This window comes from Solanum lycopersicum, chromosome 8 (genome assembly GCF_036512215.1).
Source record: "Solanum lycopersicum chromosome 8, SLM_r2.1".
Lineage (NCBI taxonomy): Eukaryota > Viridiplantae > Streptophyta > Magnoliopsida > Solanales > Solanaceae > Solanum > Solanum lycopersicum.
This window is the reverse complement of record NC_090807.1, coordinates 61,144,998-61,157,930: the sequence shown is the minus strand read 5'-3', so window position 1 is coordinate 61,157,930 and position 12,933 is coordinate 61,144,998. Positions and strand designations below refer to the sequence as shown.

The 12,933-nt window shown below is 31.4% G+C and overlaps 1 protein-coding gene and 1 long non-coding RNA gene across 3 annotated transcripts; both read right to left on the bottom strand.

Annotated features, from left to right (window-relative positions):
• Nucleotides 1-3,372: 3,372 nt before the first annotated feature.
• On the bottom strand, nucleotides 3,373-6,305 carry LOC104648987 (uncharacterized). Of its 2 annotated transcripts, none has more exons than XR_742949.3 (2): nucleotides 5,811-6,305; nucleotides 3,373-5,711 (listed from the first exon to the last, which is right to left on the bottom strand). It is a non-coding gene; the product is annotated as an uncharacterized lncRNA (long non-coding RNA). The 2 variants fall into 2 exon arrangements; XR_742948.3 differs by having other exon boundaries at nucleotides 3,373-5,706.
• Nucleotides 6,306-7,883: 1,578 nt separating this feature from the next.
• On the bottom strand, nucleotides 7,884-9,840 carry LOC104648988 (bZIP transcription factor 17-like). The gene has a single exon (XM_010327339.4). The coding sequence runs from the start codon at nucleotides 9,166-9,168 to the stop codon at nucleotides 7,936-7,938; it is 1,233 nt and encodes a 410-aa protein (XP_010325641.1). The 5' UTR covers nucleotides 9,169-9,840; the 3' UTR covers nucleotides 7,884-7,935.
• Between the last annotated feature and the right edge of the window lie 3,093 nt (nucleotides 9,841-12,933).

Below are 12,933 nucleotides of genomic sequence, written 5' to 3'. Positions count from 1 at the left end.
CTGTTCCAAATAGATTAATTGCAGAAAATTTCAGAGACTTTGACAAAGTCCCCAAGTCAAATTTTTACCACAAGTTTAAATTGGAAAACATTTGGGAAGAAGATTATCGTTTATAATTAGTTCATATAATTTATACACGCTTCATACACATTTAATATATCATTCACTGTCTACAAACTACTCCAATTAAACAAACACAATACAATTTCAATACAAAATTAATACAAAAACATATATTCTAATTTCAATAGAAACTAGAATATTCTTTTTTTTAAAAAAGGACTTTCATAAACAATTGATACACGTTTCGTATACTTTTCATAAACTAATAATACAAACTTCAGACTTCAAATACGCTATATCTAACATAACTGTTTCATTCAAAAAAAATATACAAATTGTATTTCAGATAATACAATTATAAAAAAAAATCAAACACTGTTCTACATGTAAAAAATATTAAATTAATTAAAACCAACAATTCATAATTAAAAGAAACAAATCATCATTAAAAATCAATCTGATAAATTTCACTTTTCACCATATTTAATTAATATTGACATAATGTTCTCCATCAGATCAAATTAAATTGTTTCAAATGCCAAAATTTACCAGGTTACTAAAAAAATGAACTGAAATATACAAATATGAAAATAATCATGAAATTTTGGAGAAAAATGACTTCTACGTTGATGCAAATCTGAAATAATTGTAAAAATTTGGAAAAAAGATGAATTGCAACGATGATGCAAATAGGTTTCAAAATGCCAATCTGAAAATAATCTGAAAAATTTGATAAATTTTTTTAAGGAATTAAATCAAAAAAATAATATCATTTAAACTAACTAGAGATATTTAAGATAGTGATGCTAATTGAAAATTTTTGATATCCCTAAAAACGTGTTAATCTAATATTAAATTTTAATTAAAATCCCTTAAAACGTGCTAGTATACAGTTTCAAAATGTGCTAACTACATTTAATATAATTAATAAAGTATTCCATTTTCCATTATTAGTTTGTCCGTGTGTTAATTAGGTATATCAATTATCCATTATTAGTTTATCCCTTTTTTTTTTTATTAATTGTTAATAACAACTCTTTTTAATAAATTATAATTAACATTATATTTATTAATAAAATGCTATAGATTGAGATATTATATGCTATACACTGAAATTCAAATTCTAATGCTATAACTTGAGAATATTACTATATAAAATGTTATATACCTAATTTACACATAAAAATATAGTATCAGGTGTTGTGATACATACAAATTTTGTTATATAAAAAATAATTGTGTATCATATACATAATGTAGTTTTAAAAAATCTTGTATCTTCTAATAATATAGTGTCAATTATATATTAATTGTAATATACTCTATATTATTAAAATTAATATAAAGTATAAAATATATGATATATAAAATACTTATAATCGTGTATCATATACATAATTTTTGATATTTTGTATCAGATAATATATGATGTATAAAATACTTATAATAAACAAAACGTAACAAGGTACCAACAATAACAAATATCATATTCAAAATAAATAATTTTATTACAAAAAACTGTAAAACTTGAGAAAATATTTCTTGAAAGATAATAAACCCTTCAAAATATTAATTAATGTGTCTTACAAAAAATAAACATAAAAAGTTGTCCATGAATTGGTACATAATCACTAATATATATGATCCAAGTCATGTTATTGTTGTGAAGTGAAATAGCTCTTTAGCTTTAGTGAATCATCGCTAATCGCTAATATATCCCGCCTGGATCTTGTCGAGATCATACTTCCATAATAGTGTTGCATATCTTGTGCGAGGTAGTCAGCTCAGAAACCATTAGATGGATGTTGACTTCATCACTAAAGAATTTAACAAAGGCAACTACAAACATTCAACCATCACTATAAATATCCAGATACATTATAAAAAAAATTAAATTTGTACAAAAAGTTAATTACATGATATAGCAACTACAAAAAAATCTTATTGTTTAGTTGATACGTAATGATAATAATAATAACCAATACTCAATACCACGTGATGATATTTGTTTCTGATACTAAATGAAACATCATATATTCATTATATGTTATTTAGGTATTGTGGTGAAGCTATTTTATAATATGATATACTATTCTGCAATATCTCATCAAAATAATTTCTACTATATAGTTTGATAGATTAGTGACAATATATCGAAAAATAAAAAGAATCAAAATTACGATTTTATATATAATTTGGTAAGACTTAAAGCAAGGTACAATATAATATGATAAATGTATCATTGTTGTCAACATATCTAATTTTAAAAAATAACTCACTAGGGATGAAGTTCTTCAACATTCGCTTTAAAAGATGAAGTTTTTTTCTTCAATTTCGTCTTCTAAAATTATGATTCGCCATTGTTAATGGATTCTACAACCTCTAGGATTAATTTTCAACTCAATCATCATCATCGAAATTGTAAGGAATTGATTAAATCTATTTTCATGAAATTTTTCATCATCAAAATCAAATACACAAGGTACCATACTAAAAGGAAAAAAAAAATGAAATCTGAAGAAGTGAAAATAAAAAATTGAAGAAAAAATAGTTCTGTCTCTTTAGGAACTTGAAATTGATGAACTTGAGAGAGAATAGATTTGAAATTGAAAAATTGAGTGATTGATGTAACTGTTGATATATGAGAGTGATTTTAGGCGTAAAAATAGAAAAAAAAATCATTGGATTGATGGGATGTGAATAATTTATCTGAAAATGAGAGAAAAAGAAGAGAAAAGGAATTTTTTAAATATTTTGAAAAGGTAGGGAATTTTAGAAATTATGGAAAGAAAGAAGAGCAAGTTACAAAAATGACTACATTTATATGGTTATTGAAGTTCAATAGCTATAAATATGTTATTTACTAGAAATGACTGCATTTTATCTCCATTTCTAGCTGTATGTTTGTATTAAATTTTATTTTATTTTATTGTTATTATTATTATTTATACAATGCACTAAATAAGGTATGATATGTTACCATAACTTTCAAGTACCAACCATTTATTATGTTCCTAAATAACCAAAATTTTCATTATTAAATTACCAACTAATAATTACATATTGTATGCAAATATGTTTGATTCATATAATACAAAAGGTTGTATTTATATTCCTAAATACAATATATTCACTAAATACTAATCATAATGGTATTCATAAATTTTTGAATATAAAAGTTTATTCATGTCTTTTCTCGTTGTATTTTTGCATTTGCTTTTTATTTTTTATTAGTTATAACTAATACAGTTGTAACTACAATAACTAAATAAGGAAACTATATCACTTGTACAAGTAGCATATGAATACTTTAAATTCAAATTGGTGTTTCTATTTATAAAACTTAAATTATTAATATATCAAGGATACAAGTATTTATATAAATTTAATGTATTAATACATCAAACAAGGTAAAGTAGTACAATTTTAGCATATGAATACAACAATTTGAAAAATAGATACACTATTCTTAACCAAAAAAATGAATATACCAATATACTATAATATGAATACAATGTTGTTAAATAAGAAAATGGAAAAACAATAGAATGTGTATGTATCAAAGTGTGTTAGTATTCGACTATATAAAAATTTAAAAAAACATACAAAACGTCGATCTATTTTTTGTGAAGTTTTCTATAATACTTGAGGCTTGACGTTAACTTAGGTATTTATTTATAAAAATATAGTATTGATGTATCCAACTATACTTGTATTGCCTAATCAAATTGGATAAATTACTTATGTATACAAATATATTTGTATTCACAAATCACCATTTTATTAGTATTACAATACAATTATCTATGTATATAAGTATCATTAAATATAAACATTTGACATTTGATTGAACCACAAATATAAGTATAATGAATTGAACCACAAAAATCACTTCTACAATCATACAAAAGGATCTTGAATTGGAAGGAATGGGGGGGGGGGGGGAATACAAAAAAAATCTGTAATATAAGGATAATGATGATAGAGAAGGCATGAATACATAATTAATTATGAGTTTAATAATAATTTTTCTATTTATTATTTATTTATATTCAACATAAAAAAAATTGATTATTGTTATACAATTAAATTTGCTATTTATTGTATAGTTATAGTCATATAACATAAAAAAATTAAACTATAGCTATAATATTTAAATATATATTGAAGTTTGTCATATTATATAGTTTTTTTGAGAAATGTTGTGTAGTTAAGTAATTTTTCAAAAAAAATTGAATTGGGTCTTGACCCATTTATTATCTTGGCCCATTAAGACTTGTCATTCGAGCCAAACAGCCCATTTGCTACTTTTAAGCCCAGTCACGTGTTTAGCCCATTTTCTAAATCTCTATTTAGAAGGGAAAATGATTATGGGCACAAAACCTCTATTTAGAAAAGGAAAAATTGTATGAAATAACAAAGGGAAACCTTATCATATAGCCACTTATAAATAGTTTAATTACTCTCCATAACTATAGTTTGATAATTACAATTCACAGCTATATGATATATGGAGGAGAGAGGCAAGCAAGACTGGGAGAGAGAGGAGAGAGGAGAGAGGGAGAGGAGGGGGGGGGGGGGGGAGTGAGGAAAGGTGAATTGTATATATATATATATATATATATTCTTTAATTTATAGTCATCAATTTTTTACTGTAGTTTCATGAAATTTTGTTAACTCTGAAATGTATATAACTTGGTTCCCGATTATATTAATCTAGAATTTGTATATGTTAACCCTATTGTTTGTAAACGATTTTAAAAAAAAATCATAATAAATCATTTTGTTTGTATACTGATAAGTGAAATATACAGAATCTTGAAAAATTCCTAAGTGTATAAATATATAATTTGTATATATACTTATCATGTTTGTATGTGTACTGACTCCCGAATTGACCAAATCCATTTGGGTCAATCTGACTCTGTTTTGAAACACCGAGAGATTTTGGGTTGAGAATGGTGGCAGCATCAACATCTGCAAGTGGTAAAATGTCATCTGAGGTTAAGTTGGTATCCAGATTAAGACCGAGATCGTCCAACGATGGAGGATGTAAATTTGACATCTTACCAGTGAACATTTCAGGCGATGTCACCTGAAAGTTTCACTGGTATTATGGAGAATTCACATCCTCCATCGCCCGGCTACCTCGATCTTGATCTGGACACCGACTTAACCTGAGATGACATCTTCCCACCTGCAGATGCTGCTGCTGAGACCATACTCAACCAAAAATCTCTCTGACTCAAACCCAAATAGATTTAGTCAAATTATATCATGATTTCATCTATATGGGTACTAGACCCGAGGCAGATCATAGCCCTGGAAATCATAGTTCAAGTGGATCCCCTGTTCTGAAGACAGTTGTCCCTGGATCCGATCTCTAGATCCATACTTGCACTGGAGTACGAACAACTTAGTTTGTATTTTTAAATTATTCACAACCTCTACTGAAAATAATTAAACTAGAATTATGGAAAGGCTAGACTTACCTGTCTATCTGGATCCATAACAATCATCACCCGTACATGTATCCATACTTGGACACCCACACCAGAGTTCCTACAAGGATTCGTACACCCAAATCTTAAAATTTAGGTCATTAAGGATCTGATCTCTACATCTGCATCTGTATCAAACACCTGCACTAGAGTCCGAGCAACTTAGCTTGTATCTGTCAACTATTTATAAGTTATAACGTCTATAAAAATAAATCGCTTGATCTATATGGAAAGGCTGGACTTACATGTCATGTTGTATCCATAACAACCACCACCGTTACCTGCATCCGTGCTAGAACACCCTCACTAGACTCCATACTTGGATCTGTACCTCCAAATCTTTAAATTTCGATTATCTTGGATCCGACATCTTGATCTGCCAGCATTGGAGTCCGAACAACTTAGCTTGTACTTGCAATTATTTTACACTTATACAGAAAATGAATTGAGTAGATCTTTAGAAAGGCTAGAATTACTTGTCTTTTTGGATCCATAACAATCACCGCCTTTATCATTTATCGACAGGAAAATATATGAAAGTAACCATATATAGGTAGATCTCTTAGAAATTAATAATTATGAGACTAAACTTTTTTTGTAAGAGAGACTGATGCAATATACATTGAGGGAAAATGTTATCAAATTGTAAACAAGAAGGAATGATAGAATCTTAAACTGAGAGAGTTGGAAAGATAACTCAAGTTTTGAGTGCTCTATTTCATTCTTTTTTCTAAAGAAGCAATGCCTTTTTATCGTGGGTGTAACTCTATATATATAATTAAAAAAATTTCTTGTAAGCGGCCAAGACACGTTATTTTGAACACTTGGCAACTTTTGATTCGCTCTTGTTTTGACTAAGAGTTGCCACATTATTTGAACACATGACATCATTTTATTGGCTTTGAACTTGGCTGAAATGCCACGTCATTGAATACGTGACACAGTTAACGTTTAGGCCGTAAATTGAAATGGATCTTGGGCTTGAAATTTAAAAAAATGAGACTTAGCTTATTTATCTAAGTCCAAATTAATTATCAATCCAAATAAGTTCAAGACTTGATCCAAATCTAGTGTGGATTAAATTAACCCAATTATTTTTGTCAGGAGCGACTTAAGCGTATAAGTGGCCTAAAGCAAAAATTAAATGGGGCCTTAAAATTAAATTGTTGATAACATTTATATAATTGATTTCTTCTAGTTCTCTATGATAATATAACAATTCTTATTTTAAATTATTTTTCATGAGTTATAGTACTCCAAATATGTCAAATTTCTTCTAATAATTCCCTTCATTTTTAATGAAATGTTTACTTTTTCTACAAATGGTATTCAATATTTGTTAAAAAATAATCATTTATAACCAATTATTATTAAAAAATGAGGCCCCTTAAATTTGGAAAGCCTAAGACACATGTCTTTTTTTAACAGCGTAGAACCACCCCTGATTTTTGTTATGTGCTTACAACGTTCTGTTGAGATCTTATCCAAAAAAATATCTCATAAAAATCTAAAAATTTAAGAAATAAATCTTATGTAAAGCGCATCCTGTCTAAAAACATTTCATTAGTAGTAAATGGTAATAAATGTCATCGATTCATTGTTCTATAAAATTATGATATTCACATCAAATGCTTGGATTCAAAATAATTTGAATTACAACAAGCCAAGGAGACCATCAACAAGCCAAGAGAGCTAGTGAACAAGGTAACAGAATTGTATTTTCGCTAGTATGTTTCCAATTATGAGTATCATTTCTTCTTGCAATCATAAGTAATGTGAATTGCAATGACAAGTAGAATATACATCACTTGCATAAGATTAATGATGACTTACGAATTGCAGTACCTGAATTAGTATATATATTCTACATTCCTAACTTCCCCTAATAAACAAGAGGAAGTGATTAATTACAAGACAATAAAACACAAGTCTGATGATTTTAAATTAATTTTCCAAATAATTGCTTACTTCTTGGGAATTTTCCTATTGATGAAGGAATTAATAATTTGAAAATTTAAATTTGTTTGTTCCTAGGGAAGTTTGTTGGTCTTTTAATTACATATTTACTCAACAAGTGAATCATCATGAAACCTTATTTCCTTCAGTACTATTACCAAATCGTAAAGTGGAACCTTCTGGATTCGTAGTGCATTGAGCTGTGTACACGTCTATCAAACTGCACTTGCTTCATCTGTCGATATACTAAGGACAACATGTACTGTCCTTCAAATGTATTAAAACTAAAATTGTTTTAAAACCTTTCAACTCGAGTTTAGCCGAAAGAAATTTGAAAAAAAAAAAGAAACTGGCTCCAAAACTTGTTCACAAGCAATATTGTTCATTCAATAACAACTTTAAGGATGGTATTGGTCATGGAAAGCAGACACTTGGAGCAGCCCATTCAACTCTAAGTATGAGATTGTGATAAGAATGACCATTGAGCTTGTTTATGGCCCTCTCAGCGTCTTCTCTGTTCACAAAGTTGACAAAACCAAATCCTCTGCTCATTCCTGTATTTTGATCAATCGCAACATACACTCCGTTGACATGACCAAAGGGACAGAACAGCTCCAACAAATCAGCCTCACGAGTGTTCTCAGAAATGTTGGTGATCCTAACAGAGTTTTCGTCATTTCTTCTTCTCATCTCAGTTCCCTCACCACTTCTACTCGTTGAAGCACCACCTGTCATGATCGGAGGAAAGTAAGCACTCTTTTGAGAACCAGCCCCAGCAGCAGGCGCTTCCCTTGACATTGGAGGAGCCACTGCTTGTGGTTTCCTCGGAATGGGCTTGATCACTATATGAGGCACTTGTGATCCTTGTGGCCTCGCCATATAAGGCGGACCATCAAACATCCAAGGAGACCTGATTGTATGATATGGATTCATCCCGTGGGGTGGTGGTATCTGGGAAGTGCTGCCCATCTGTGTCTTTAAAGTCGCATTCTCCAATGTTAAATGTGATATCATACGATTCAACTCTTGGATTGTTGATTGCATTGTCCTCACATTATCCTCTAACTTCTCAACGTAATGTTTTCTCCTATTCCTATATGTCTGAGAATTTACCCTGTCCCTCTCCAGTTTTGATTTCTTCTTTTCATCTTTTTCACTACTAACATTTCTAATATTGCTACCGTCAACCACAAACTCAGATTTTTCGTGTTTGAATGCATTGTTTGAATCATCACTCACCTTTTTTCTCTTCAAGTCCTTTAATCTAATTTGCTGTTCATCTACTACCCCACATTTCACTGAATTATTCACAACATTAGGAGAGGAATTTACCAAATTATTCATGCCACAATTGCCAGAATGTTGATACTCTAATGAAGGGTAGTTCAAATTTATTGAATAACCGTTTCCAGACTCCATGGAAGCCTTGCGATTAGATGACTCTGGCGATTCATTCAGGTATTCAACATCAGGAGGTGGGAAGACATCATCGATGGATAAGTCGATCTCTGTTTCGACATCATCAAGCATGACTTCGTCTTTTTGTGCAGCAGATTCCACGTTGCTGTCATTATTGATTCCATTGTCTGGAGGTGGAACTGGGACACCCGAAGAGTCATTTTCCAATGGTTTATCTGAATTCTCCATCAGTTCAGTAAAACTTTCTTGCAACAAATTGAATCAAGTTGTATATTCAAATGAGATGTTGTTACTCACAGAGAAGAGAGGGTATTGTGTTGGGGTAGGTGGGGTTTAGATCTGTTATATAGTGGGATTGTTGGGTTTTAAAATGTGTGAATGAAATATGAAGTGTTGCGACTCTAATGAAAAGTTGCGATTTTTATGAAAAGTTGAGTTTTTTATGAAGTGTTGCGACTCTTATGAAAAGTTGCGACTTTTATGAAAAGTTGCGTCTTTTATGAAAAGTTGAGTTTTTTATGAAGAGTTGTGACTTTTATGAATAATTGCGACTTTTATAAAAGGTTGTGACCTTTTCAAAGAGTTGGAAAAGTTACAAATCTTGATATGTTTTTAAAGCCATTAGCTTCTGTTTATGTTATTAATTTCTAACATAAAAACCCAATCTCTTCTCTAGTTAGAGTGATAAATCTAATTTGCGTATATTTGGATCTATTTCCGGAAAATTTTACTGATCTGATTGTGAATTCACATCCTCCATCAGAAGACGACTCTCTGGTGTCCCAATTCAACCTCTGGACAACAGAATCAACAATGACGACAACGTGGAATCTGCTGCACACAAAGACGGAATCATGCTTGATTACCTCGTAATAGACATTGACTTATCCATTGATTATGTATTCCCACCTCACGATGCTGACCTGAATGTGTCGCCTGAGAAATCTAATCACGAGTTTCCCATGGAGTCTGTAAATGACTACAACGGTTCCCCTCACCGGAGTCTCAAGGTCTGGTAATTGTGGCGCCAATGTCATGAATTATTTGGTAACTTCCACTCCTAATGTTGTTGATCAGTAGAACATAAAATTAGATTAGAGGACTTGAAAATTAAAAAAAAAAGTGAGTGATAGATTCAAACAACGTATACAAATTAAAAAAATCTGATTTTGTAGTTGATTGTAGCAATGTTAGAAATGTTAATAGTGAAAAAGATGAACAGAGGAGCAGCCCATTCAATGGCATTTTCTTGATGTTGGAGGAGTAACTGCTTGTGGCTTCCTCGGAATGGGCGTGATCACTAAATAAGGCGCTTGTGATCCTTGTGGCTTCACCATATCAGATAGAATCTCAAAGTCAGGGACCTGGCGGCGAAATCTGCGCATTAACAAAACTTGGTAAATAATTGTTTTCAAGAGTTGTGTGTCAACGTTGTTAGCATCAAACACTAATTATGAATGCACTTGTACTCATTTGTACCACCATTCCCTTGACAAAATACTTGTTCTTATTGTGTCACCCAAAGCCAAGGATCCTAGAATCTGCTCAACAACATTGTGAGGCAAATTGCGAATTCTATCTGCAGCAGACCTCCCCATCTAATATGATCCTCCGTCCAACTCATCATAGTAGTGTCATCCTCAATTCAGAATGATTTTCATCCCGAATCAAACTGAAGAAAAATCAAAAGAATTGCGACTCTGATCTTTGACACAGAGCAAGTGACAACAAACAAGAGAACAACTTTTTTGGTGAAACCATGGTAACAAAATTGTAAATTTGCTAGCAAAGCATTAGAAATTGCATCCACCTGTGTTTATACACAACCTTTTGGGCTGCTTCAGTACACTATGTTGCATTCCTCTTGGGAGAGAATGAAATATATCACACGTTCCAAAGGATCCTTTCAGGCATTACGCTTGAGAAAGTAATAAAAAGGAGAAGTTAGTATTAATTGTCCGAAGAAAAAGCAGCTTTGTTGAAGTTCAAAACTTTGATGTTGTACCTAATGCTCTGGTAGACTAGCAGTTATGGTCTAAAATAAAGTGCGATAAAATTAGTTAAAAATTATAAGGCAAGTCCAATAATACATTTAGTAGGTTTCTCGATGATGGCCATTCCATCCAAAATACCCAAAGCCACTCTGTTAGAACTTGGAAGCTTGATAAAATTCTCATTTTAGAGAAGAAATTTACACAAGGATGAAATGCTTACTGCATTCCGCACGATTTCATTGAAATCTAAGAATTCATTTCTTAATAGCAATCAATATAGAGTGTAAGAGAAATGTAGAGTTGTAGGTCCTCAAAACTGGTGCTTTTCGACAGTTCACAATAACTTAAGACATTAGCGAATTCCACAAGCAAGCATTGTTGCATAACAAAACAAATTTCATGAAGGCATTGTTGGGACCGAAAATAAGCAGGTGTAAACGCGAAAGCAAACCTCGAAAGACTACGAGTAAGAAGACAAACGAGAAATACATCAAAAGACACAAATTTAACGTGGTTCGGTCAATCGACCTACGTCACAAAGGAGATGAGCAATCCACTATAAATATGAGAGTACAAAATACAGAGAGAAACAACCTCAACCAATTCACTCAGAATACATGGGAGATTCACACAAGTGATAAATTATCAAGCTTGTGACCCATAAATTCTCCCCCGAACCAAAACTCTCAAAGCCCTTAAGACTACGTTATGAATGCTGATTAAGTTAGAAGGAATATGTCTCTATTTATAGAGTCCTAAACTTTTTCCTACTAGAAAAAGGATTAGTCAATCCAAAACTTTTTCCTAAAAGGAAAACCTATTTATGGCAAGAAATCAGGGCAAATAAAACCCAACAAATCTCCCCCTTGGCCTGAATTTCTAACAAAATAAATTTGTTCACCTTCTTGACTTAATCTTCAACAACTTGCTTCTCCTATCCATAATCTCTTTTGCAAAATTTATGTCACCTTCTTGACTTAATCTTCAACAACTTGCTTCTCCTATCCATAATCTCTTTTGCAAAATTTATGACTCAACATAGAGAACCTCTGTGAAACAATTTATCCAACAAACTTTTCATTACTGTCAAAAAGATTGCGGCTAGAACTACACCCGCTAAGATGAACACATCTTTCTAACCTGGTTCAATAATCAATTATCGAACCATTGAACCTGACTTCATCATTGAATCTGGCTCTGATACCACTTGTTGGGACCGAAAATAAGCAAGTGTAAACGCAAAAACCAACAAAGCAAACCTCAAAAGACCACGAGTAAGAAGACAAACGAGAAATACACCAAAAGACACAAAGATTTAACGTGGTCTAGTCAATCGACCTACGTCCACAAAGGAGATGAGCAATCCACTATAAATATGAGAGTACAAAATACAGAGAGAAACAACCTCAACCAATTCACTCAGATTACATGGGAGGTTCACATAAGTGATAACGTATCAAGCTTATGACCCATAAATTCTCCCCCTAACCAAAACTCTCAAAGACCTTAAGACTACATTGTGAATGTTGATTAAGTTAGAAGGAACATGTCTCTATTTATTGAGTCCCAAACTTTTTCCTACTAGAAAAAGGATTAGTCAATCCAAAACCTTTTCCTAAAAGGGAAACCTATTTGTGGTAAGAAATCAGGGCAAATTAAACCCAACAGGCATGCTATCAACTTATTATTTGGTGGTTCGAGTGACTAAATGTCAATAACCAAAAGATCATTCAATTCTTAGTCAGTGGTTATCTCAGCTTGGATGTCAGTAGCGTTGTGCAAATTTTGGTTTTACCCCTAAAAAATGTTATCTGTTATCAGGTGTAATTCCTAAACATAAATTCCATCCTACTTTATTATGTTTCTTCATCTCGAGGAGTAAATTTAGAGGTTATCTGGTCTGAACAAACAAAAGAGAGACATTGCAATGTCTGAATGTACAAATGGAAACTATCTGAGGTGTAAACACTATATTTCACCTGAATGTACAAAATTGTTT